This window comes from Polypterus senegalus, chromosome 7 (genome assembly GCF_016835505.1).
Source record: "Polypterus senegalus isolate Bchr_013 chromosome 7, ASM1683550v1, whole genome shotgun sequence".
NCBI classification, from domain to species: Eukaryota; Metazoa; Chordata; class Cladistia; order Polypteriformes; family Polypteridae; genus Polypterus; species Polypterus senegalus.
This window is the reverse complement of record NC_053160.1, coordinates 99245886-99273850: the sequence shown is the minus strand read 5'-3', so window position 1 is coordinate 99273850 and position 27965 is coordinate 99245886. Positions and strand designations below refer to the sequence as shown.

Here is a 27965-nt window from a genome sequence, read left to right as displayed (position 1 = left end):
TACACACAGAGTTCCTCTTATAATAGGTGTATTTTGTATTTCCAGTTACCTCTATTTTAAAATGGCATCCAAATCTATATCTTTTATTTATTTAATTGTTGTATGTTGTTCATTCTACAGTATGCAAATCTTTACCAATTTCATATTCACTGAGAACTACTTTTATTTTGACAGATTCACGTGATTCAAGGACAGGAAGTTGGGATTGGTTGTGTACACGTAGCATCACTGGGAAAGCAACATGGACGTTGTGTTGTATATCGGAGCAGCTGCAGTACTTATATCGCTTATTTTCTTCATTAATAAAGTCAGGGGACACACAGAGCAAGGTATGATTTACAGTTGACTCAGCATTTGAGGTTATCACTCGATAATAAAGCTGCTTGTCCATATTATATTGTGTTTTGTAGACAGTTAAAATAATTTAGCAGCTCGATTTTAGGAATTACTGTACTGTATTTTGAAAAAAACTCCCATCTTTAGTGGAGCAATTTATTTATTTCATTGTTCTCCTATTAAAGCTTTTTTAAAAGTCTGCATAGATTCGAATGTTATTTTAATAGCCCCATGGACCACCCAGTTAGTATGTTGATGCTATACAAACACTACTTTCATATTGTATTTTGGAAAGTGAAGGCTTTCCACTATTATGGGAGAAGTTGTAAGCATGAGCTAATACCGAAACCAGTCTTCGAATTATTACAGTGAGTGAAGAAGCACACGTGTATTCTGAAAAAAAAGAAACCTAATGGCTACCCAGGGAAAATAACATTTCAGAAGATTTTTATTTGTCCTTTGAAATGTGTGGACTTTGCAGAAGCTTGAGTTTGTGTCAGTGTTTGGGCATTCTGGTTTTCCTCCCATAACCAAGTTAATTGGTGAAACCTTCTCCCATCTGAATGACCGTGCATGCTATTTGTTTTTACTTGTGTTTTGCCTTTTGCATTGGATTAAAAACTGATATAGCGCATTCTCGTCCCTTGCCTCTTTTGGCCTTAACACGAGTCCTCGTAGAACTGTTCTCTGCTGGTCGCAATCTGTGTGGGTAAGTGGAAAATTTCTCGCTGATTTCTCTGCTTAAGCAACTAGCTTTGATGAAAGGTGGTGGAAACAGCGCCTTGTCAATTACTGATCACTTGTGTAAATTCCACTGGTGACGGTCTGCTAGCTAACGTATTATTTTAATTCGGCCGAGTAGGTACACGAGTGCTACATTACTTTGCTGCCAATCTGGAAATCGCTTGGGTGATTTTTGGAAATCTACTATGATAAAGCCCAATTGGTTGTCCTGGATTACTAGGACCATTCTGTTATTTAATGCAGTCACATCTACAAAACTAAAATGCCCGCCGGATGAATTGTATCGGCTGCGAACAAACTATGAATTGCCCGCTGATCTCCTGTTGCACCGCGGCATTCTCCGACGTCCAAAGTACATCTGCTGGTGGTACTGTCGTTGTTTTGTCTCGGCAGAGGTAACCGCGGGTCTATTCCTTCACTTTGGTCTGAAGGGCACTTTTTTCTACGTATGTTTGAGCGACGTGTTGATCATAACGTGCTGATTCCTCTAGTAAAATCACCGGAATATGCGTCTATAGAAACTTTGAAGTTTGGATTATTTAATACTCGATCTATCTCTATCAAAGCTCTGCTGATTGGTGATTTTATTATAGACACTAAAATGGACAGTTTATGTCTTACGGAGACTTGGCAGCGACCGGGTGATTATTTTCATCTAAATCAAGCGCTCCCTCCGGTGTTTGTCTGCATCTCTAAATCCCTTCCTTCAGGTAGTGGAGGCGGCCTTGCAATAATTTACCGCAAATACCTAAAATTATCACCTCTTCCAGCGTATCCTTCCTTTGAACTGTTACCTGTCAAACTCTGCGCACTTTCACTTACTATAATTCCTGTCTTTTATATATAGACCTAGTAAACTATCAAGTGTTTTTATTCCAGAACTTTTTACTGTTTTAAGTACATTGTGTGTAATGTTTTCCAATGTCATACTTATGGGCGATTTCAGCATAGGCTTTGACACCTGAACTGATGCACTCACAAATGATTTTAATGAAATCCTTAATGGTTTTAATTTAATTCATTATGTGAACTTTTCAACTCGTAACAAAGGCCATATTTTAGACTTAGTTTGCTACTCATCTTGGATAACAAAATGATCACATTTGATGTTAGCTTACTTCTCTGTAAAATAAAGGTTCAGCGTGCAATTTCGTTTCATAATGTAAAGCATTTAAACCCAGAGAGCCTTATTAATTTATTTCAATTACAGCCAGCTTCTCCTTCTGATATCACACCATCAGAATCAATAGACCATTACAAAGCTGCTCTATCTTCTGTCTTTGATACACTAGCTCCCTTAAAAACTTGGACTGTTTCATTTCTTCTCAGTGCTCCCTGGTTTACACCTGAACTCCATTAGCTCAAGGTCATGGACTGACAAGTGTAGTGTCTAGCTAAGAAGAAGGGTTTAGTTGTAGGGATGCAACTAATGATTATTTTGGTAGTCGACTAATCGTTCAATTTTTTTTCGGTTAGTCATGATTATTTCATGCCTGACTATTTTGATGCCTGCGACCTGTGGATGCACATCCTGTTCTGGGCTCCAGTGCATGTCTTACCTGATCTGGTCACGTCTGTCACCCTGATGTCTCTGCATTAACACGATTAAAATGAATAATAATCAAATTAAAATAGCAACCAGTGAAACATATGAATTTGAAAATAATCAGATGTTTTTATATTAGTGTGACCATCACAATAAAAAAAGAAATACATTAAACAATACAAACTAAAGTGCACATAGTCTTTAAACACAAAAAGTGCATTTAACTTAACCAAAAATGGCCACTGGTGTGTCTTAAAGTCCAAAAGTGTAAATAAAGCTTCAATGCAAATAAAATAAAACAGTAATGTACAGTTTATAAAAGGTTTAGTTCATCTATTCCTGATTGCAGTGCAGGAATGTGAGCATTTCGACGTGCTCAGGTATGAGGCTGACTTTCTTCTTTGAGACAATGTTCCCAGCTGTTGATAAGAGACGCTCAGAGGGAGTAGAGGTAGCAGGAATACATAAGAATGATTTTGCAGACAAAGAAAGATGTTTTAATCATCACACTCTGAAAGAAAAATGTTGTAGTTTATCACATCATGTACTATATTATGCTAAAATAAAAAAAATAGCTGTCTAAAATATGTAACAAGGATAATTACTGTCAGCACACTGGAGCCGAGTATATTCGGAAAGTACATTTATTGAACGCTGCAAACAGCTAGAGTTGGTTTCCAGTGCAATTTGGAAGCACACTGAAGCCGAGTATATGCGGCGACATATATTAATTGAACTCCGCAACTGGCTAAAGTTCTTTCTCAGTGCAATTTACCAGCACGCCGGAGCTGGTCAGTCAGTGTCGTATATTTGTTGAGCAGCCAGCTCACGACCAGTGCTGGCCCTGGCAGAACTGCAGCAACACTGTCTCTGGGATTCAGCCGCTGCACTAGACAAGCCTGCAATCAGCAGCGTTTACCCCTGTGTGTTTGCATGCAGCCAGTTCAAGTGCAGTTGGCTCAGTGATATACTGAATTTCATCAATGACTTCAGTTGCATATTGAACTTATAGTAATAGATTGTTGCAGTAGTTTTTTTTATAGTTTTTAAAATTCATTTGCAGTGTGTAAAATTATCAGTGTTGCAGTAATTGTGATGCTCTTTGCATAAAAAAAAATGTATTCTGTTAAAACTTCACATTTTCTTTGTGAATTGTGATGTTTGCTTAAAAAGTGCAGCTAAAAAGTATTTGGCATCCAGGGGTGCATTAACCTCCAAGTATGTGTCGATTTAAGGGTTAACTTGTTGAAACCTTGATTATACACATTATAGTACAAACATCAACGTTAACATGTGACACTAACTTTACTCGCTAAAACTTACCTCTCGAGAGAAATGGCGGCATCACAGCTCCAGGATGTTTGCATTGGTAGGACTGTGTGCGTCTTGACAAACAATAACAAACGATACTGCCCCCAGACATTCATGTAGTGCATTGCAGTTACAAAAACCAATGTGGTTCTTTGTGACTGGAGCCTCTATTGAAGGTTCTGTTTATGGCGCATTAACGTTTTTATGTAGTCGATTAGTCGACTAATCATTGCAGCCCTATCTAGTTGTACATAAGGAAATGTATTCAGATCATATGTTAAAATACAAAAATGCTCTTTCTGTTGCCAAAACTGCATACTATTCTAACATTATCAATACAGGAGGGAAATATATTAGAACTCGTTTTCCACAATGAAAAGGCTAATTACACAAGCAGAAAATGTTGCTCACCATAACTTCTCTGTTAAATACTGCTGTTTTTTTTTATTTCTTCAACTCAAAAATTGAAAAAAAATCCATCAACAACTTGCTTCCTCTGTTTCTGCAGAAAATGACATACTTTCCACTGTCACCCATAGTCCTTTACCAACCACTGTATTCCCAGATTTCAGTTTACCAGCTGAGCTTATGACAAAATCTAATTCTTCCACATGACAATTGGATCCAATACCTACAAGTTTTGTTAAGTCTTGTCTGTCACATATTTCCCCCATGATAACTACTATAATTAACTCTTCCCTTACTACAGGCATGGTCCACCTCTCACTAAAAATGGCCTCAATTACTCCCAATTCTGGAAAAAAAAAACCTAGCTCAGGCCAATAATTGTTAAGGATATTAGGGTCTATTTCAAATGTTCCATTAATATCTAAAATTCTCGAAAGATAGTTGCCACCCAACTTTAGTCCCATCTTTTAAAAAATAACCTTTTTGAACAGTTTCAATGTGGTTTTCGTCCTAAACACAGCACAGAAACTGCCCTGGTCAGAATCACAAATGATCTTCTCCAGACAGGTAACATTGGACTTTTATCAATTCTTGTACTTCTTGACCTCAGCTTCTACATTTGATACCATATCTCATCAGATACTTTTGAAATGACTAGCTGGTTTTGGAGTCTGTGGCCTTGTCCTCCAATGGTTTTCTTCCTGCCTTACCGATGTTTGAAGGGCTATAAATCTGAGAATGCAGCTGTTACTCAGAGAGTTCCGCAGGGTTCTGTTTTGGGGCCACTTCTTTTTCTTATTTACATCTTCCCAATAGGTAATATCTTTCAACATCATGGTATTAAATTTCACTGTTATACTGATAACACACAGCTTTATCTATCCACTAAATACACTTCTGTTTTCCCTCCAAATACTTTTATGGCATGTCTCCAAGACATAAAGTCATGGGTAATAAAACTGAGGTGCTCCTCATTGATTCTAAATCTACACTCACTAAGGTTAACCATTCTTCTATTTTAATTAACAACATTTATACAAACATCTCTTCCCAGGTTAAGAGCCAGGGCGTCATTCTAGATAGTACCCTCTCTTTTTCTTCCCATATAAGTAATGTTTCTCGTACTACCGTCTTCCTTATCTGAAACATTTCTAGACCTCGTCCTGTTCTTACACAACACAGTACTGAAGTATTGGTTAATGCCCTAGTGACTTCACGTATAGATTACTATAATGCTATTCTATGTGGCCTCCCACAAAAACTTATCCATCACTTACAACTTGTTCAAAATTCTGCTGCTAGGATAAATCCACTGAACATATTACACCTGTACTCTTGCAACATCACTGGTCCCCTGTTTACTACTGAATACAATACAAAATGCTGCTCTTTACATTTAAGACTTTCTGCAGCCTTGCTTCTCCCTATCTTACTAATCTCTTACAGACTTACACTCCCTGTCGCTCACTCAGATCCTCATCTGCAGCTCTACGTTCTGTACCACACATCAAACTCTGTTCTATGGGAGGTTGAGTATTCTCTCATAGTGCTCCTCAGCTCTGGAATTCTCTTCCCTCTCATATCCATCAACTAGACTCAATAACACATTTTAAAACTGCCCTGAAAACTTGATTCTTCAAACTGGCATACCAATTATGAATTTTAACAGTTACTGCCTGTTATCTTTGTTTGCTACTACCTCTATACCTTACTACTATTTGATTTTATCATCCCCTTTGTTTTTGTATTTTATCACTGTTTTTTAATTTTGTTGTATGGTGACCTTGAGTGTTAAGAAAGGTGCCTATTAAATAAAATGTATTATTATTATTAAATTGGTTCCTTGCCTTGCCTCCAATGCTGCTGAGATATTCTCTGTATGTTGTTGACTTTGAACTTGATTAGACATATTAGTAAATGAGTGGATGGGTATTTATTTGTAAAATTGATCATGCCATATCACTTGCCAACACTTTTATAAGTGAACTAGTTGTTGTACACTGGCTTTGCCTAGGAACTTTCCTAAGACAATGGGTCTAAATTATAGCACTGTCATTTATGTTGCATTTGGATGTTTCAGAAGTAACTATGCTCGGTTTTGTATTATATAATTTGTATAACCCTTTAAAATAAACTAGGGGCTAATTTTATTACCATAGCTCTCTGATGGTGATTAGTCTTAACATGCTACATACAATTACATGGGAGTAAAACATTGCCACAATAGATACATTTCTGCTTTTCCCAGTGACTGACTTTGGCATTTGTTGATTATTATTTGAAACACAATTGTAAAGGAAACTGTATTTTTTTCAGTTAAAATGGGCTAGCAGTAGTAATAATGGGAATATTAAGTAAACTGCTAAAAAAATGAAAGGAACACTTTGAAAACATCAGATCTCAATGGGGTAAAAAAATCATGCTGGATATCTATACTTTTAAATTTTATTAATTTTATTGTAATCATTCCATACGAATAGATCAATTTTGACGCAGGCTCAAAACATGTGACCCAGTGAAGCTAGGACTTGATTGCAGCGTTCGCAGGCTGGATCTTGACCTGGGAACAATTTGGACAGTTTTAAGCGAGACAGATGTGCTCAATATATAATTTTGAGTTGAATAATTGTATGCTTTGCACATATGGAGCTCAAGTGTATTCTCTGCATTGCGACCTTCCACTCCTTTTCTGATATATTGATTAAGAGATCTTTTTCCCATTGTCCTCTTGGATCTTTGAAAGGGAGGGACTGTAAAATAATTTCATATATTGCAAAGATGGTGTCTAAGTCCTCGAAATTGAGCAATATTTTTCCAGCATGGAGGAGGATGCAAGATGAGGAAAATCGGGCAGGTTCTGTTTAACAAAGTTCCTAATTTGAAGATCGTGAAAGAAATGTGTAGCTGGAACGTTAAATTTGGATTGTAATTGTTCATAGGATGCAAAGATGTTGTCTATATAAAGATCTCTAAGCAATTTAATCCCAGATCTTTTCCAGATATTAAAAACTGCATATGTTTGTGAGGGTTGAAAGAGGTGGTTCTCTTGCAGAGGTGCCACAGATAAAATATTCTCAATCTTAAAATGCTTTTTACATTGGTTCCATATTCTGAGTGAGTGAAGCACAATTGGGTTATTAGTATATTGACGATAACTTACATTTGTTGGGGTCCAGAGCAGGGAATGTAAAGAAGTACTGCAGGATTTTACTTCTATTGTGGACCAAGCCTGTGTATGTTCATCAATTTGTGTCCAGGTTTTTATTGCTTGTATGTCTGCTGCCCAGTAATAAAACTGAAAGTAAGGTAGAGCCGTGCCACCTTCTGCCTTAGGTCTTTGTAGGGTCTCTCTTTGGATACGTGGATGTTTTGAGTTCCAAATAAATGAGGTTATTGTTGAATCTAATTGCTTAAAAAATGATTTATTAATGTATATTGGAATGTTTTGAAATAAAAAAGAAGCTTAGGAAGAATATTCATCTTAACAATGTTAATTCTTCCAGCTAGAGTGAGATGAAGGGTTGACCATCTATGCAAGTCTTGCTTAATTTTTTCCATACAGACGGCAAAATTTTGTTGATAAAGAGCTTTATGTTTACTTGTGATATTTACCCTAGGTATTTAAACTGATCTGCAATGATAAAAGGTAGGGTGTCTAATCTAATATTATATGCTTGAGAATTCACTGGAAAGAGTACACTTTTATTCAAATTAATTCTGAGACCAGAGATCTTTTGAAATTCTGTGAGTGCTGTTAAGACTGCAGGCACAGAATTTTGTGGGTCTGATATATACAGTACCATATCATCTGCATATAGAGAAATTTTCTGTTCCAGTCCCTCTCTGATAATCCCCTTTATCTGATAAGCATTTCGACAGTGAACCACCAGTGGTTCAATGGCGATTGCAAATAGCAGTGGTGACAAGGGGCATCCTTGTCTGGTACCATGTTCTAGTTTAAAGTTGTCTGAACGAATGTTGTTAATACAAACTGAAGCTTCTGGATTGGTATACAGTAGTTTGATCCATGCACAAATATTCGGGCCAAACCCAAATTTCCTAATGTAGTGAAAAGGTATTTCCATTCAATCATGTCAAATGCTTTTTCTGCATCCAATGATAATAATATTTCTGGGGTGTTTGACTTTACTGGTGAGTATATTACATTAAACAGGCGTCGAAGATTGGAAGAATAAGTGTCGACCCTTGATAAATCCAGTTGGATCTTGTGATATTACAAGGCAGCACTTTCTCCATCCTTCTAGCTATGATTTTTGAGAGTATTTTTAACATTATTCAAAAATGAAATTGGTCTGTATGATGCACATTGTAATGAGTCCTTATTTTGTTTAGGAAAGATGGTGATTAATGCGTGGTGAAAAGTTTGAGGTAGAATTTGATTGTCTCTAGCTTCTGTAAATGTTGCTAACAAGAAGGGAGCTAGCTGAGTGGAGAATTTCCTATAAAATTCTGCAGGGTAGCCATCAGGGCCTGCTGCTTTCCCCCTTGAAGTGACTTTATAGCATCTAGTAATTCTGATAGAGCCAAAGGTTTAGCCAGTTCTTCCACACTAAAAGTATCTATTTGTGGTATCTGTAATGTATCCAGAAATGCATTAGATTGTGTGTTGTCTTCTTTAAACTCAGTAGAATATAAAGATTTATAGTAGTCCCTAAATGTGTACATTATGTTGTTATGGTCAATGATTTCATCTCCATTTGTGTTGGTGATTACTGGGATTGCATTGCGAACTTCTTGCTTGTGGATTTGTTGAGCTTAAAGCTTATTAGCTTTCTCTCCTTGTTCATAGTAATGATGTCTTGATTTATAAATTAATTGTTCAGTTTCTTTGGTTGTCAAAAGGTTGAGTTCTGAATGCAGAGCCTGCCTTTCCATATGTAGAGCCTCGCTTGGATGCCTGGCATGTTCTTCATCTATTTTAGTAATTTTGCTTCTTAGCTCTGATACTTTCTTCGTTTCTAATTTATTCCTGTGGTAAAGATATGAAATAATCTGTCCTCTTAAGAAGGCCTTAAGAGTTTCCCAGAGTATTCCTGCAGACACCTCTGAGGATCTATTTGTCTCTAGGAAGAAGCTGATTTGTTTGGATATTAATTCTGTACAGTTCTCATCCGCTAATGGAAGCGGGTTAAGTCACCATCTACTAGGTGAGTGTGGGGGGGCATAATGACTTTAGCTCCAAAATCAAAGGTGCATGGTCGGAAATAACAATAGCATTGTACTTGCAAGATTTAATCGTAGGCAAGAAATTATTATCTCTAAAGAAATAATCAGTTCTTGAGTAGCAATGATGTACTAGTGACCTCCAGGGGTCTGATAAGTTGTGATCAGTTACAAACTGTGTAATTGTCTTTGCCGTGTTAGATGTCATCCTCCCTGTGACAGGAGTCATATCTAAGAGTGGGTTTAAAACACAATAGGATAGATAGATAATTTATTAATCCCAAGGGGAAATTCACAAATTATAAAGACCCCAGGACATTATAATTTTATGAGTGTTCACATTGGGAATGGATGCAAATACATTTTGCATGAATTCCTTATCATCGACATTAGGTGCATAAATATTTATCAGAATCAACTTTACAATTAAATAATTTCCCCATGACAATCACATATCTTCCTTCAGGATCAGATACTACATCTGATGAAACTGAGACTGTTCTATGTATGAAAATTCCAACTCCTCTAGTTTTCTTTGTAAAGCTAAAATGAAACATTTGGCCAGTCCAGCCTTTTTGCAGCCAGAACTGATCCTTGCTTAGTAAGTGGGTCTCCTGTAAAAATACTATTTTTGCGTTTAAACCTGTTAGGTGAGAGAATACTTTCTTCCTCTTTAATTCGTGATTCAGGCCTTTAACATTCCAGCTCACAAAGTTAACTGTCCAATCATTGAGACATTGATTCTGAATTTTTGATGTCATTTTATAGTCTTAACTGGAAGTGAGACAGATTTAACCTTAATTTCCAATTTCCCCACGAGCTATTGCCATGCAGCCTATTGTTACGTTGATAGTTGTAATTATAAGGGTTAAAAGGATAGATTAGATATAACCTGCTCTCTTTCTCTCCCCCCCCACCCCCCATTTTGCCTCCCCATGTGAGTCTGGACCCCACTTCACATAATCCCGGTCCTCTGACATACCTAGAGACAGAGCACGTCCAAAACAAAACAAGCCCCCCAGCAGCGGCATTTGAGGATTAAAAGTAGAGATATGTATTGCCAATAAAGTCTAAACACTGTATGCCTAAATATAATCATTAAAAAACTATAAGTATAAAATATAATCTTCAGCAATCTTAAAGTATTAAGATAATAAAACCCAGGGAATAGTGTTAAAAAGTGGTCCAGGATAAGCATAATAACTCCAAACAGTAACAATAAACCAAGGTTATGATGTTAAACAGTCTCCTTTAGGGCAGTAAAAAAAAAAAAATAATTTCTTCCACACACACGTCTATAACTGTAAGTAAAACAAACTGAAAGTGTCCGACTAATGAAAAGGATGTATAATTATAATACCCGTATCATTACAAGTGGATCAGGCAGCAGGTGATATCTACAGTACTTGCCATGCCATGACAGGATACGACTCACTATTATGTTTCAAAAAAATGTTGAGATCCGCTTCCTTAATTTCTTTTCTGCTTCTTCCTTGCTGGAGAAGACGTAGTATTGGTCTTGAACTTCCACTTTCAGTTTGGCAGGATACAAGAGGCTGTATTTGATATCGACTTGCCGTAACCGCTGTTTAATGTTGTAGAAGGCTGCACGTTTAGCAGCTGTTGCGGGAAAGAAATCAAGGAAAATACGAATGTGGTTATTTTCAAATATAATCTCTTGCTTGTGTCTGAGAAGTGCCATCACATCTAGCTTACATAGTAGTCTCTCGAAGCGGACAGTAAAAGACCTAGGTCTAAAGGTATTTGATCCACGTATGCAATAAGCTGCTGCTATCTCTGTATCTGATTTAAATTCTTCTCCAATTATTTTAGAGAATAGTTCAATTGCAAATTTCACTGGGTTTGGACTTTCACGATTATCAGGTAGACCTTCGATTCTAATATTATTCCTTCTGCATCCATCTTCCAGAGCCGCGAGTCTGTCTCTGAGTTTCTTTCATTCAGAATTCGCAGCTGTAGCTTTTCCATCGGTGTTAGATGCCAGTTGTTCCGCTGTTTCATTTCGGGCTGTGAACGTCTGCTTAATGTCATCCAGTTGATGTGCAAGTTTCTTCAGTTTAGGTGTATTTTTTTGGATGTGTTCCTCAATTTTCCCCAGCATGCCTTTAAAGGTTGTGTCAAAACGATTGTACACATGTCCAAGTCTTTATTATCTTTCTTCATATTTTTCTGAATGTCTTTCTTAAGCTCACTTATGGTCTTGGCTGTGGCCAATGTTATGATCATTTCCTTCAGTTCGGAGAAATCGTTTCGGCTTTCATGCTCTGCAGGTGGAGTGGCAACCCTGGTTACAGCTGATGTTTCGTGCTTGCGAGGAATGGATAAAAGCATGGACGGCAAGGCCATTTCTGGCTTCAAGTGATCTACTGGAATCGGCCCGCTCTCGTCAATATGCACCTGGATATCTATACTGATATGGACTGGGTAATGTGTTAGGAATGAAAGGATGACACATCATTGGGCTGAATTCAAAGACCCCCCAAAAATCAAATTGAAAAAATGATGTGGCAGGCTAGTCCATTTTGCCGAAATTTCATTGCAGCAACTCAAAATCGTACTTCGTAGTTTGTATGGCCCCCATTTGCTTGCATGCATGCCTGAAATCGTTGGGGCATGCTCCTAATGAGACGACGGATGCTGTCCTGGGGGATCTCCTCCCAAATCTGGACCAGGAAATCACTGAACTCCTGGACAGTCTGAGGTGCAACCTGGCGGCGTCAGATGAACCGAAACATAATGTTCCAGAGATGTTTTATTAGATTTAGGTCAGGCGAGCATGTGGGACAAATGCAAAACTAATGAAAAAACAGTCAGAAAAGATGAGGAGGGAAAAATGTCAGTGGCCTTCACCGGTAAACCATTCCTTTTTTGGGGGTCGTCTTATTTTTGCCCCTCTAGGGCACCTGTTGTTAATTTCATTAACACCAAAGCAGCTGAAACTGAATAACAACCCCCTCTGCTACTTAATTGACCAGAACAATAGCCCAGAAGTTTCTTTGACTTGATGCTGTACTCTGATTAAAAAATGTTCCTTTAATTTTTTGAGCAATATACTTATCTACCTGGCTTGTGTCCTATGCTTCTTGGGACAGGTTTAGAAAATGGATGGGTGAATTATTTCATTATTATATGTGAATGATTTTTATTTGTTTATATCCTTCACTCAAGCACAACTTTTCATTTATTTGGTCAGTTATATTCAGTTTTTATTTATTTATTTATTTAGCTGGATAATAAAGTTGTAACGCTGAGTCATATTTTATTTAACTTATTACAAAAAGCAGTGCCATTTACAGACTGCATATTTAAGCAGCCGAAAAATGAATTGAGTTTTTGAAATGATTCTGTATAAAAACACATTCAGCCATGGGAACAGGAATTGGATTAAGCAGTTTTGAAAATGAAATCACATGCAGAAAAGCATGGAAAATAAGTCTGTTTAATGGAACTAATCTGTAAAATACCACTGAAAAGATTTTTTGTGTTATGAGGAGAATATGTGTCATGAGATTCTCAGTAGAACATCACATTACATTTTGAGTTGGAGTAAAGCTTATGCCTAGATGAATCGCCATAAAGGAAGTTTATAGCATGAAACACACAAATTCACAACCTTTTTTATTTTTAAATAGCTGTTATGGGTCTGCTATAGTCAAGTTAGTAAATGTTGTGTAGTGAGATAATGTGTCTGAGATAAAGTATTAGTATATGTTGTATGTATTGTCGTGACCAGGGAATGAAAATATTGGCAAAGTGAATAAAGTTGACAATACAACAGAGAGTGCATACATTTCTGTACCCAGTGTAAGCATATCAGTTTACTGTTTATGAGAGTAAATCCATCCATCCATCCATCCTCTTCCGCTTATCCGAGGTCGGGTCGCGGGGGTAGCAGCTTAAGCAGAGAAGCCCAGACTTCCCTCTCCCCGGCCACTTCTTCCAGCTCTTCCGGGAGAATCCCAAGGCTCCCAGGCCAGCCGGAGACATAGTCCCTCCAGTGTGTCCTGGGTCTTCCCCGGGGCCTCCTTCCGGTTGGACGTGCCCGGAACACCTCACCAGGGAGGCGTCCAGGAGGCATCCTGATCAGATGCCCGAGCCACCTCATCTGACTCCTCTCGACAAGTGGAGGAGCAGCGGCTCTACTCTGAGCCCCTCCTGGATGACTGAGCTCCTCACCCTATCTTTAAGGGAAAGCCCAGACACCCTGCGGAGGAAACTCATTTCAGCCGCTTGTATTCGCAATCTCGCTCTTTCGGTCACTACCCATAGCTCATGACCATAGGTGAGGGTAGGAACGTAGATCGACTGGTAAATTGAGAGCTTTGCCTTATGGCTCAGCTCTTTTTTCACCAAGACAGACTGATGCAGAGCCCGCATCACTGCGGACGCCGCACCGATCCGCCTGTCAATCTCACGATCCATTCTTCCCTCACTCGTGAACAAGACCCCGAGATACTTAAACTCCTCCACAGGGCAGGATCTCGCCCCCAACGCTGAGAGGGCACTCCACCCTTTTCCGGCTGAGGACCATGGTCTCGGATTTGGAGGTGCTGATTCTCATCCCAGCTGCTTCACACTCAGCTGCGAACCGATCCAGAGAGAGCTGAAGATCACGGCCTGATGAAGCAAACAGGACAACATCATCTGCAAAAAGCAGTGACCCAATCCTGAGTCCACCAAACCGGACCCTTCAACACCCTGGCTGCGCCTAGAAATTCTGTCCATAAAAGTTATAAACAGAATCGGTGACAAAGAGCAGCCCTGGCGGAGTCCAACTCATTGGAACGGGCTCGACTTACTGCCGCAATGCGGGCCAAGCTCTGACACCGGTTGTACAGGGACCGAACAGCTCTTATCAGGGTCCGCACCATACTCCCGAGCACCCCACAAGATTCCCCGAGGGACACGGTCGAACGCCTTTTCCAAGTCCACAAAGCACATGTAGACTGGTTGGGCAAACTCCCCATGCACCCTCCAGGATCCTGCTAAGGGTGTAGAGCTGGTCCACTGTTCCGCGACCAGGACAAAAACCACACTGTTCCTCCTGAATCCGAGGTTCGACTATCTGACGGACCCTCCTCTCCAGAACCCCCGAATAGACTTTTCCAGGGAGGCTGAGGAGTGTGATCCCTCTATAGTTGGAACACACCCTCCGGTCCCCTTTTTAAAGAGGGGGATCACCACCCCGGTCTGCCAATCCAGAGGCACTGTCCCCGATGTCCATGCGATGTTGCAGAGACGTGTCAACCAAGACAGTCCTACAACATCCAGAGCCTTAACACTAGAATTACCAGAGCCTACGAAAAAACTCGTAATTCCGTCCCACCTTAAACTGCTTCTTAAATCCCTTCACACCTCTCCGCCAGCGCCCTTTGTCTTCTAAATGTGCTGATAAAGAGAAGCCGGCTATTCCATCCCCCCACCAATTTAGAACGTGCACGAACTTCTCTCAGCTCATGCCTTGATTGAGTATCTGGGAGTGAAGTGGAGTTTTAGAGTGAAATAATAGATCGTTGTTTGGAACACACGCATTTCATGTCTGTTCCGTTTCTACAGTAATCTGTGTCAACACATTGTTAAAACAGAAACTTTTTTATATTCTAGTAGTAGATGACAAAATGTAGGCATAAACTATATAATGTATGAAGCCTGAAGTCCAAATAGCAAAGAAACATTTTCACAAGAATAACACAATTGCACTTTTATTCAAACATATAACTGCAGAAAGAAAAAGCCGCCTTAACATGCGACATTGACACCAGTTTACTATAACTGACTCGTGGTTCAATAGATCAGCCCCGCTTGGGAATCAAGGGTCACGGGTTCGATCCTGCCCCTCCCTTTTGAGAAGTAAACTGTTCTTAGTCTTACTGTTTTAGAATAAAACATACATTTGATTTCAGTCTGTAACAGCCGGTGCAATTTATGATCTTTGTAAAGGTTAGCTTTTTTTTTTTATTCACTTTTCACTCTCTCAGTTGCGTTCAGAAGCAATCCATACAACCCCATCTGACACGGCTGTTTTCACTAAAGAGGCGCTATAGCTCTGCAGTGTACCACGATGCATACTAACGCCCACCCCCAGGTTCTGACACACAAACGCTGGCGAAGCTGCCTTCTTCGTATCTCACCGTCACTTGCTTTTCTTTTTATTCAGTTTTATTGAGTGTTCCTGCCAGTCCCGCATGTTGCTGTATGCTTTTCTTTTGCACCCAGGACATGCAGAAGAAAGAATGGTAAAGACCAGTAACTTCGGGCGCTATATGCAATCATCAGACACTCCCCATCTGCCCGTGTCGTTCAAACACAGGAACATATATTGGTGTAAAAGTATAACAAAAGTGCACTTTTATTCAAGTGCACTTTTTCCATCGCCTTTTCCTGTAAGAAGCAGTGTACACACTTCTCTCTATGCTGTGGTTTCTATTACACACCTGAAAGAAAGAGACAATACATATGAACATATCCAGCATACAGCAACATGCGGGGACTGGCAGGAACACTCAATAAAACTGAATAAAAAGAAAATCAAGTGACGGTGAGATACGAAGAAGACAGCTTCGCCAGCGTCTGTGTGTCAGAACCATGGGGGGCGTTAGTATGCATCGTGGTACAGCACAGAGCTATAGCGCGTCTGTATTCTGTTTCTTTTGTACTCCAGAGGAGAGAATAGTAAAGAGCAGTAAGTTCGGCGCTATATGCAATCATCAGACACTCTCCATCTGCCCGTTGTTTTGTTATACTTTTCAATACTTTTATACTGCTCAAACGGGCATGCTCAAAAATACACGTGTAATCCCACGAAAAGTGCACGCAGACACTTCATTTCGCAAACAAAACAAGTGCACTTTTATTCAAAACTACCTGTATAACCGAAGAAAAAAGAAAGCAAGATACAGTAGGCGATTGATACGACATCTTGCATGGTGCAATGCTAAGAAGTGCAGATTTTCATTCCGTGCTATATAAAATCATCACATTCAAATATTAACAGTTCCCACACACCCAAGGACCGTCCTTCCTACATTTACGACACGTGTACTTGTTGCCGTGTACACACCTCTCTGTGCTATGGTTTCTATTACACTGAATGAGCACCTGACACTGTACTTTCTTCCCTGGGGGAAGGTCCCGCATCAGAGAATTTCCAGTTCCTGCATAAATTCACACCGATCTGACGCTGTTCGTTTTCAAATAATATTGCATTAGTGCGATTATATTTTCACATATATTGTCTTTCTTTCAGGTGTGTAATAGAAACCACAGCATAGAGAGAAGTGTGTACACTGCTTCTTACAGGAAAAGGCGATGGAAAAAGTGCACTTGAATAAAAGTGCACTTTTGTTATACTTTTACACCAATATATGTTCCTGTGTTTGAACGACACGGGCAGATGGGGAGTGTCTGATGATTGCATATAGCGCCGAAGTTACTGGTCTTTACCATTCTTTCTTCTGCATGTCCTGGGTACAAAAGAAAAAGCATACAGCAACATGCGGGGACTGGCAGGAACACTCAATAAAACTGAATAAAAAGAAAAGCAAGTGACGGTGAGATACGAAGAAGGCAGCTTAGCCAGCGTTTGTGTGTCAGAACCGGGGCGTTAGTATGCATCGTGGTACACTGCAGAGCTATAGCGCGTCTTTAGTGAAAACAGCCGTGTCAGATGGGGTTGTATGGATTGATTCTGAACGCGACTGAGAGAGTGAAAAGTGAATAAAAAAAAAAGCTAACCTTTACAAAGATCATAAATTGCACCGGCTGTTACAGACTGAAATCAAATGTATGTTTTATTCTAAAACAGTAAGACTAAGAACAGTTTACTTCTCAAAAGGGAGGGCGCAGGATCGAACCCGTGACCCTTGATTCCCAAGCGGGGGCTGTATCTATTGAACCACGGAGTCAGTTATAGTAAACTGGTGTCAATGTCGCATGTTAAGGCGGCTTTTTCTTTCTGCAGTTATATGTTTGAATAAAAGTGCAATTGTGTTATTCTTGTGAAAATGTTTCTTTGCTATTTGGACTTCAGGCTTCATACATTATATAGTTTATGCCTACATTTTGTCATCTACTACTAGAATATAAAAAGTTTCTGTTTTAACAATGTGTTGACACAGATTACTGTAGAAACGGAACAGACATGAAATGCGTGTGTTCCAAACAACGATCTATTATTTCCACTCTAAAACTCCACTTCACTCCCAGATACTCAATCAAGGCATGAGCTGAGAGAAGTTCGCACGCTCTAAATTGGTGGGGGATGGAATAGCCGGCTGCTCCAGCTTCTCTTTATCAGCACATTTAGAGAACAAAGGACGCTGGGAGAGGTGTGAAGGGATTTAAGAAGCAGTTTAAGGTGGGACGGAATTACGAGTTTTTTCAGTAGGCTCTGGTAATTCTAGTGTTAAGGAACCCGGCGATCTCATCCACCCCGGGCCCTGCCACCAAGAAGTTTTTGACCACCTCGGGTGACTTCAGTCCCAGAGATGGGAGAGCCCACCTCAGAGTCCCCAGGCTCTGCTTCCTCATTGGAAGGCATGTTAGTGGGATTGAGGAGGTCTTCGAAGTACTCCCCCCACCGACCCACAACGTCCTCAGTCGAGGTCAGCAGCGCACCATCCCCACCATATACGGTGTTGACACTGCACTGCTTCCCCTTCCTGAGACGCCGGACGGTGGACCAGAATCTGCTCGAAGCCGTCCAAATTGCTCTCCATGGCCTCTCCAAACTCCTCCCATGCCCGAGTTTTTGCCTCAGCAACAACTGAAGCCGCATTCTGATTGGCCTGCCGGTACCTATCAGCTGCCTCCAGAGACCCACAGGACAAAAAGGTCCTATGGGAATCCTCCTTCAGCTTGACGGCATCTCTCACCGCCGGTGTCCACCAACGGGTTTGGGGATTGCCGCTGCGACAGGCACCGACCACCTTACGGCCACAGCTCCGGTCAGCCGCCTCAACAATAGAGGCACGGAACATGGCCCATTCGACTCAATGTCCCCACCTCCCTCGGGGCGTGGTCGGTTCTGCCAAGGTGGGAGTTGAAGCTACTTCTGACAGGGGACTCTGCCAGCCATTCCCAGCAGACCCTCACAACACGTTTGGGCCTACCAGGTCTGACCGGCATCTTCCCCACCATCGAAGCCAACTCACCACCAGGTGGTGATCAGTTGACAGCTCCGCCCCTCTCTTCACCCGAAGTGTCCAAGACATATGGCCGCAAGTCTGACGACACAACCACAAAGTCGATCATCGAACTGAGGCCTAGGGTGTCCTGGTGCCAAGTGCACATATGAACACCCTTATGCTTGAACATGGTGTTCGTTATTGACAATCCGTGGCGAGCACAGAAGTCCAATAACAAAACACCGCTCGGGTTCAGATCGGGGGGGCCATTCCTCCCAATCACGTCCTTCCAGGTCTCACTGTCATTGCCCACGTGGGCATTGAAGTCTCCCTCCCAGCAAAGCTAGGGAATCCCCTGAAGGTATGCCCTCTAGCACTCCCTCCAGAGACTCCAAAAAGGGTGGATACTCCAAACTGCTGTTCGGCGCAAACGCACAAACAAGAGTCAGGACCCTTCCCTGCCACCCTCTCGTCCACCGGGGTAAACCCCAACGCACATGCTCCAAGTCGGGGGGCAATAAGTATGCCCACGCCTGCTCGGCGCCTCTCACCGGGGGCAACCCCAGAGTGGTAGAGAGTCCAGCCCCTCTCAAGGAGATTGATTCCAGAGTCCAAGCTGTGCGTCGAGGTGAGTCCGACTATACAGATGGAGCCACGTCAAATAGCCGCGGCCATGTGAATGGCGTGCGAATGGCGTACGGCTGCATAAACACGCCCATTCATGCCCTATTTATTCATTTACCTGGTTCCACCACTAGATGGCGCTTTGTTCTCAAGAACACGTTAACACACGCCAGCAATTTAGCTGCGCTGAGTTGCAATCACATGATTTTAACATATTTTATTATTATAATTATAACATTATATTATTATATAGGAGCTTCCCTGTCTGCCTATCATATAGTGCCTTTTCTTCCTACCTATCTATATATCTATCCCCTTAGCTGTTTTTTATATATCTATAATACAGTGCCTTCCCTGTTTATTTATATATCTAGTGCCTTCTCTGTCTGTCTGTCTGTCTGATTGCATATAGCGCTGAACTTACTGCTCTGTACTATTCTGTCCTCTGCATATCCTGGAGTACAAAAGAAACAGCACTATACAGCAACATGTGCGAACTGGCAAGATCGGGGGAAAAAACACGCGGTCACTGATTACAAACCGCAAGATGAATGAAAGAGACAATATATGTAAAAACATCATCGCACTAATGCAATATTATTTGAAAACGAACAGCGTCAGATCGGGCAGAATAAAGCCGCCTTAGCATGCCACATTGACACATACCATTACGCTGCCGTTGTAGCTGTAGTAAGTATCAGCCGCTGACTAGTATTCAAAAGGTTATGAGTTCGATCCCACACGATTCAGTTTTGAGAAGTAAACTGCTCTTATTCTTTACTATTTTAGAATAAAAACATGCATTTGATTTCAGTTTGTAACAGCCAGTGTAATTTATGATACTTATAAAGGATAGTTTTTTTTTTATTCACTTTTCATTCTCTCAGTCGTGTTCAGGATCCTTCCCTACCCCCCATCTGAGAATGCTGTTTTCACATAAAGATGCGATGTAGCTCTGCAGCGTACTTGTGACTGCATTCTCGTACCAATGCTTGCGAACTGAAGTGTCTGCGTGCACTTTTCTTGGCATTACACGTCTATTTATTTGAGCATGCCCATGTCGCTCAAACACAGGAACATATGTTGGTGTACAAGAATAAAAAACAAGTGCACTTTTATTCTAGACTATAAGTGAAGAAAAAATAAAGCAAGTTACAGTAGGCGGTTGATACGACAGCTTGCGTGGTGCAATGCTAAGAACTGCTGATTTGCGATCCGTGCTATATAAAATCATCACATTCAAATATTAACAATTCCCACACACCCTTCCTAAATTCACGACATGTGTACTTGTTGCAGTGTACACATCTCTCTGTGCTATGGTTCCTATTACACTGAATGAGCACCTGACATTGTACTTTCTTCCCTGTTTAAATAACATTCGAGTATAGCGCGTCTCCAAATAAATCGTGATTCGAGTATAGCGCGTCTCCAAATAAATCACATTTGAGTTATAGCGCGTCTTTATGTGAAAATAGCATTGTGAACGTGACTGAGAGAATGGAACTGAATTAAAAAAAAAAAAAAAGCTAACCTTTACAATTATCATGCATTTACACTGGCTCTTACAGACTGACTGAAATCAAATGTATGTTTTTATTCTAAAATAGTTAAGTACATGCAATATTATTTGAAAACGAACAGCGTCAGATCGGGTGCATATTCAAACCTGATCTGACGCTGTTCGTTTTCAAATAATATTGCATTAGTGAGATGATATTTTTACATATATTTTCTTTCATTCATCTTGCGGTTTGTAATCAGTGACTGCATGTTTTTTCCCCGCTCTTGCCAGTTTGCACATGTTGCTGTATGGTGCTGTTTTTTTTGTACTCCAGGATATGCAGAGGACAGAATAGTACAGAGCATTAAGTTCAGCGCTATATGCAATCAGACAGACAGGCAGAGAAGGCACTAGATATATAAATAAACAGGGAAGGCACTGTATAATAGATATATAAAAAACAGCTAAGGGGATAGATATATAGATAGGTAGGAAGGAAAGGCACTATATGATAGGCAGACAGGGAAGCTGCTATATAATAATATAATATAATGTTATAATTATAATAATAAAATATGTTAAAATCATGTGATTGCAACTCAGCGCAGCTAAATTGCTGGCATGTGTTAACGTGTTCTTGAGAACAAAGCGCCATCTAGTGGTCGAACTAGGTAAATGAATAAATAGGGCATGAATGGGCGTGTTTATGCAGCCGTACGCCATTCGCATGCCATTCATATGGCCGCGGCTATTTGACTTAATTTGATTAAGGGGATAGATATATAGATAGGTAGGAAGAAAAGGCACTATATGATAGGCAGACAGGGAAGCTCCTATATAATAATAAAATTACTGTTATTACTATATAGATAGACAGGGAGTTCAGGCAGGCAGAACGGCGAAGGTTAAAAATAAATACATTTTCTCCCCAGCGGGGAATCTTTACAAGTATCATAAATTACACCGGCTGTTGCAGACTGAAATCAAATGTATGTTTTTATTCTAAAATAGTAAGACTAAGAGCAGTTTACTTCTCAAAACGGAGTGGTGCAGGATCGAACACGCGACCTTTTGATTCCCAGTCGGGAGCTGATCCTATTGCACTATGGAGGTAGTCATAATAAACGGGTGTCAATGTCGCATGTTAAGGCGGCTTTTTGTTTCTGCAGTTATATTTTTGAATAAAAGCGCAATTGTGTTAGATTTGTATCTTTGTGAAATTATTTCTTTGATACTTCAGGCTTCAGACATTATATAGTTTATGCCTACATTTTGTCATCTACTAGTAGAATATAAAAAACGTTTCTGTTTTAACAATGTGTTTACCCAGATTACTGTAGAAACGGAACAGACATGAAATGCGTGTGTTCCAAACAATGATCTATTATTTCCACTCTAAAACTACACTTCACTCCCACACTGCAGTTAACTGAAGCAGTCAATGCTCCATCTGGCGGGATTATACAGCATTGCAACCAGTTTCTGTAGCAGAGGATCAGACCGCCAAGGTCCCCGCTTCCGGCCACCACCCAACTCACACTGCACCTGACCTCCTTGGCCCCTCCCATAGGTGGTGAGCCCCTGGGAAGGAGGACCCACGTTACCTCTTCGGGCTGTGCCCGGTCGAGCCCCATGGGTGCAGGCCCGGCCACCAGGCGCTCGCCATCGAGGCCCACCCCCAGGCCTGGCTCCAGAGGGGGGCCCCGGTGACCCGCGTCCGGGCAAGGGAAAATGTCATTCACAGTTTTTATTCTTCATTGGAGGCGTTGAACCGTTCTTTGTCTCATCCCTCACCTAGGACCAGTTTGCCTTGGGTGGCCCTACCAGGGGCATAAAGCCCCGGACAACATAGCTCCTAGGATCATTGGGACTTGCAAACCCCTCCACCACGATAAGGTGAAGGCTCAAGGAGGGGGAGAGAGTAAATCTCGTTATTTAATATATGTATATCAGCATATAGTGTATGTGTTTTACTGTAGTGTATTTGTTTCACTACACCATATAAGCATTTCCATATTTGGTGTATGTACTGTGAAGAATGTATTAGCAAATGGCATCTTATAGAAAATAAATAATATTGTGAACTACATGTACATTCTTGTGTAGTTGCTAGCATTTTTGATACCCTAGGCGAAGGTGCAAATATTGCACCCTCATGAGGGAGATTACATGTTCCACGGGTTGTTTCTACGTGTGCAGTTTAGGGTGTAATAAATTGAAGATGGGAGCTGCATAGCCTTTAGTGTTACGTGTGTTTATAGGAATCACCTGTGTCGCCTAATGGGTTGTCTGACACGGTGTACAGTTTCCACCCCCTCTAACTTTTTATCTGTGCCATCTCTGTCAGTCATGGCATATTGTCTTGGGCATGAGGAATCTTACTCCTCCTGAATTTCTGTTTCCCTCCCTGACAGTTGGTCTCAAGATGTATAATCTCCACCTCAAGTGTTGTAGCCACATCTTACTTCTGCTTCGGTGAACCTTTCTTCCATTTCAGAGGTCATGCCCCATATGATCCTGTCTCTTTACCCTTGACAAACCACCTCCATTTACTCCCTTGTCCATCTACAGTTTTGATAAGTTGTGCTGTTGTGCTTGAAGTGTTCAACTGGCAGCCATACTTGGCTGTACTGAGCAAAAAACAATATTTTTTTGCATTATGTTTGACAAATATTTACAAATAAAAGAACATGGGTCAGCTGATTTTTTTTTTTTTCTTTTCTTTCTATAACGTTGCCTAATTTCAGTCAATTTAGTCAAAGCATTTTTGAAATTTTGGGGTAACCTGTGTTTTTCTTCATTGTTTACCCTTAAATGTTGATATACCAAAATGTCCTTTCTTAGCAGATATATATTGTTATGTACAGTGCATCAGGAACTCATTTTTTCCTCAGAATTCTACACTCAACACCCCATAATGACAACGTGAAAAAAGTTTGCTTGAGGTTTTTGCAAATTTATTAAAAATAAAAAAACTGAGAAATCACATTTACATAAGTATTCACAGCCTTTGCTCAATACTTTGTCGATGCACCTTTGGCAGCAATTACAGCCTTAAGTCTTTTTGAATATGATGCCACAAGCTTGGCACACTTATCCTTGGCCAGTTTCACCCATTTCACCCATTGCAGCACCTCTCAAGCTCCATCAGGTTGGATGGGAAGTGTTGGTGCACAGCCATTTTAAGATCTCTCCAGAGATGTTTAATCAGATTCAAGTCTGAGCTCTGGCTGGGCCACTCAGGGACATTCACAGAGTTGTCCTGAAGCCACTCCTTTGATATCTTGGCTGTGTGCTTAGGGTCGTTGTCCTGCTGAAAGATGAATCGTCACCCCAGTCTGAGGTCAAGAGCGCTCTGGAGCAGGTTTTCATCCAGTATGTCTCTGTACATTGCTGCAGTCATCTTTCCCTTTATCCTGACTAGTCTCCCAGTTCCTGCCACTGAAAAACATCCCCACAGCATGATGCTGCCACCGCCATGCTTCACTGTAGGGATGGTATTGGCCTGGTGATAAGCGGTGCCTGGTTTCCTCCAAACGTGACGCCTGGCATTCACACCAAAGACTTCAATCTTTGTCTCATCAGACCAGAGAATTTTGTGCCTTTTGGTAAACTGCAGGTGGGCTGCCATGTGCCTTTTACTAAGGAGTGGCTTCCGTCTGGCCACTGTACCATACAGGCCTGATTGGTGGATTTGCTGCAGAGATGGCTGTCCTTCTGGAAGGTTCTCCTCTCTCCACAGAGGACCTCTGGAGCTCTGACAGAGTGACCGTTGGGTTCTTGGTCACCTCCCTGACTAAGGTCCTTCTCCCCTGATTGCTCAGTTTAGATGGCTGGCCAGCTCTAGGAAGAGTCCTGGTGGTTTCGAAATTCTTCCACTTACGGATGATGGAGGCCACTGTGCTCATTGGGACCTTCATAGCAGTAGAAATTTTTCTGTAACCTTCCCCAGATTTGTGCCTCGAGACAATCTTGTCTCGGAGGTCTACAGACAATTCCTTTGACTTCATGCTTTGTTTGTGCTCTGACATGAACTGTCAACTGTGGGACCTTATATAGACAAGTATGTGTCTTTCCAAATCATGTCCAGTCAACTAAATTTACCACAGGTGAACTCCAATTAAGCTACAGAAACATCTCAAGGATGATCGGGGGAAACAGGATGCACCTGACCTCAATTTTGAGCTTCATGGCAAAGGCTCTGAATACTTAATGTACATGTGCTTTCTCAGTTTTTTTATTTTTAATAAATTTGCAAAAATCTCAAAACTTTTTTCACGTTGTCATTATGGGCTGTTGTGTGTAGAATTCTGAGGAAAAAAATGAATTTAATCCATTTTGGAATAAGGCTGTAACATAACAAAATGTGGAAAAAGTGATGCACTGTACCTTTTGTATTGTACCTATATGTACCATCCTGCCAAAATTCAGCTATTTAGCTAAACAGGAAATAGTGTTCTTTTTTTGATGAGTGAGTGAGTCAGTCAACATTGTGTTTTTTTTTTTTTTTTTTTTTATAATATTTGATAAATAACTCCTCTACTCCACAGTTTAAAATTATTAACAACTAAATTAATTTGTAAAATCCACATTGCATATTTTAAGGGTATTTGCATATGTTTCAGTCACAGCATGTACAAATTACAACACTGTAATTACAACATGGTTCATCCATTTCAAGTGGAACAAACGGAGCAGCTCATGTCATTGTCTTTGTAGGCAAGCCAAATAGCCTCTTTGTTTTGCCTCAGAGTTTTCTTTCCACAGCTGCTGTTAGCATTGGCAGCCCTTCCAAACCGCACTGTCCTTAATGTGTAACTGTGGATGCATGTGAGGTCACCTTCCTCAATTCGCGACTTTAAACTGCATGCGTTAATTAGAAATGGACAGATACTTGAACTGATGGACATCTGTAGTAGTGCTCATAGCAATCGAAGAATGAATGTGAAGCCTCTGTTCATTTATAGGCACGATGCAGGACACTATTGAAATTGGTTAATCTCATTATTTTTTCACCTTCTCTTACAAATGCATGACAATACAAGTTAAATTATTACACCTTATTTGATTGGCAAGATAATTTTGATCTTAAAGCAAACACAAAACTGTTTCTGAACAAATTCCATACTTGGGTAAAAATGGCAATAATGTGAGCCTATGTGTTTTACTTTTTTTGCAAAGCATTTTCAGATATGTCATCTGTTGTTTTCTTTTTGTCATGTGTTGATACAGTGCTGTAGCATCACCACTGTGAGCCATTTTTATATGTAGTTTTTAACTCTCATTTTTCTTCTGTATTACTGTATCTTCTGAAGTCATTTGTCTACTTGAAAATCATGCATTAGTGCAGTATTTGTCGGTACAACCGATGTTGTTAAAAAGCTTGTACCATTAATTTTTTTCTTACTTTGGTATCGAATTAGTTGTAGAAAAGTGATATCAAAAGAGAGGTGATTCTGCAGTGAGTTTTTCTAATGGTAAGAGGGAGATGTTTTCGAGGATTGCAGAAAGTCTGTGGATGTAGCAGAAGTAGGAAAGTGCAAGATGTCTGACCTTGAGAATTTAAGATTATAGCTAAAGTTGAATTGTTTAAAACTAAGTAATGTGATATCCCATAATCCCATAAAAGTACCTGTTCCATTTCAAACATCACTATTTGTCTATTAGCATACGTTTTTAACCAGGGTTTTTAGTATAGATTAGACTGATACTGAGAGCAGCATACATTCAGTTATGGTTATACTGCACCTATCATTGTAACTTTATGTGGCATGGTTGTGGATAGGCAGTTACATTTATTTATTTATTTGTGCCCCTGCATAAAAATAAAATGTACCAAGAAGCATTGCATAAACCAGGGCTGTGGAGTCGGAGTCGGAGACAATTTTGGGTACCTGGAGTCGGAGTCGGCAAAAAGTTAACCGACTCCGACTCCTTCTAAATTTAAATGGGAATTAAAAAAGTAAGTTGAAATGTCCCAATTCACAAACAGTCATAATGAACTACTTATCTGCTGTAAGAATAAAGCCCAATGCATGCAGTGCATAATGTTACCACAAAATGAACATGTCAAGTAACCATGAAGCATGCTTTTCATTGACTGTATGCGTCACTATATGGGACGTAATGCACAGGTAAGGTGCGGCACCGCTTTCCATTGTGTCGTGTTCCACTATTACAGGGAACTGTGAACCTAGCCTAAAGCCCCCCATACATTTACAGATGCACTGCCGATTTTTCGGCCATTCAACGAGTCATCACGTGTCAAACGCCTGAAAAATCATCTGGTGTGTTCTCAGCTCCGTCGGCTCCCCTTCGCTATGCGCTAGTGAAGGGGGCCAAAGGAGCCAAGAACACAGATCTCCCTACCTGTCTCCAGCAGAGGCTTGTTCTGCTGATCAGCTGGCCGGTGAGTGACACAATGCACTAAACTTCCGGCTGGCTGACAGAGGAGACAGCCACTGCAGCAGACAGAGGCATCACATTACTTTGGATGGGGGCGGTGGTCGAGATTTTCAGCAAGCTGGATCTGCCCGTCCATGTGGACACCCGCAATCTGCGGCCGCCAATCAATTGCTGCGATTGTACACGCACATCGGTCGGTGGCAACATCGGCCACGGATCGCTGCGTATTTGGGGGCCTTAACTCTCACTGATAATTAGGTAAATGTTTTTTGCAGGACTAGAGACACTTGTATAAGTGAAGGGAATAAACTTAAACTTTAAACCTGACTATGGGATTCAAACATGATTCATGATTTCCCTTGAAGTGCCCCTCCCCCCTGCCTCCTCCTTCAGCCTTCCACTGCCCTGTCTTCACAAGATAAGAACACTAAGGAAAAAGCAGCAGCTTCTGCCTCTCTCTGCTATAAGAGCTTAGAAGAACTTGGTAGAACAGCTTCTTGCATTTGCATTCAACTGTGTTTGTGTTTGTCTTTAATCTGGCATTATAGTAGAGTCTTGGCTTCCTAACCAGTAGTTCTGTGGTGAAATGACATGTATGTTGCCTTCCTTTCCTTCAATGGATGTAGAAAATACATTAGCATAGTATATACATACGTCGGAGTCGGGGAGTCGGAGTCGGAAGATTTAGAAACTGAGGAGTCGGAGTTGGAGCATTTATCTACCGACTCCACAGCCCTGGCATAAACATGTACCTGAT

At 40.7% G+C, this 27965-nt stretch overlaps 1 protein-coding gene across 2 annotated transcripts in view; it reads left to right on the top strand.

The window, feature by feature from the left end:
• Positions 1-206: 206 nt before the first annotated feature.
• LOC120532737 (DDRGK domain-containing protein 1) overlaps positions 207-27965 on the top strand; it is a 73716-nt gene continuing 45957 nt past the window's right edge. Inside the window, exon 1 of one of the 2 annotated variants that reach the window (XM_039759065.1) lies at positions 207-329. In XM_039759065.1, coding sequence (XP_039614999.1) covers positions 242-329 — 88 coding nt within the window. In that variant the 5' untranslated portion in view covers positions 207-241. The remainder of the gene's footprint in view (positions 330-27965) is intronic. The other variant, XM_039759066.1, reaches the window with a different exon arrangement.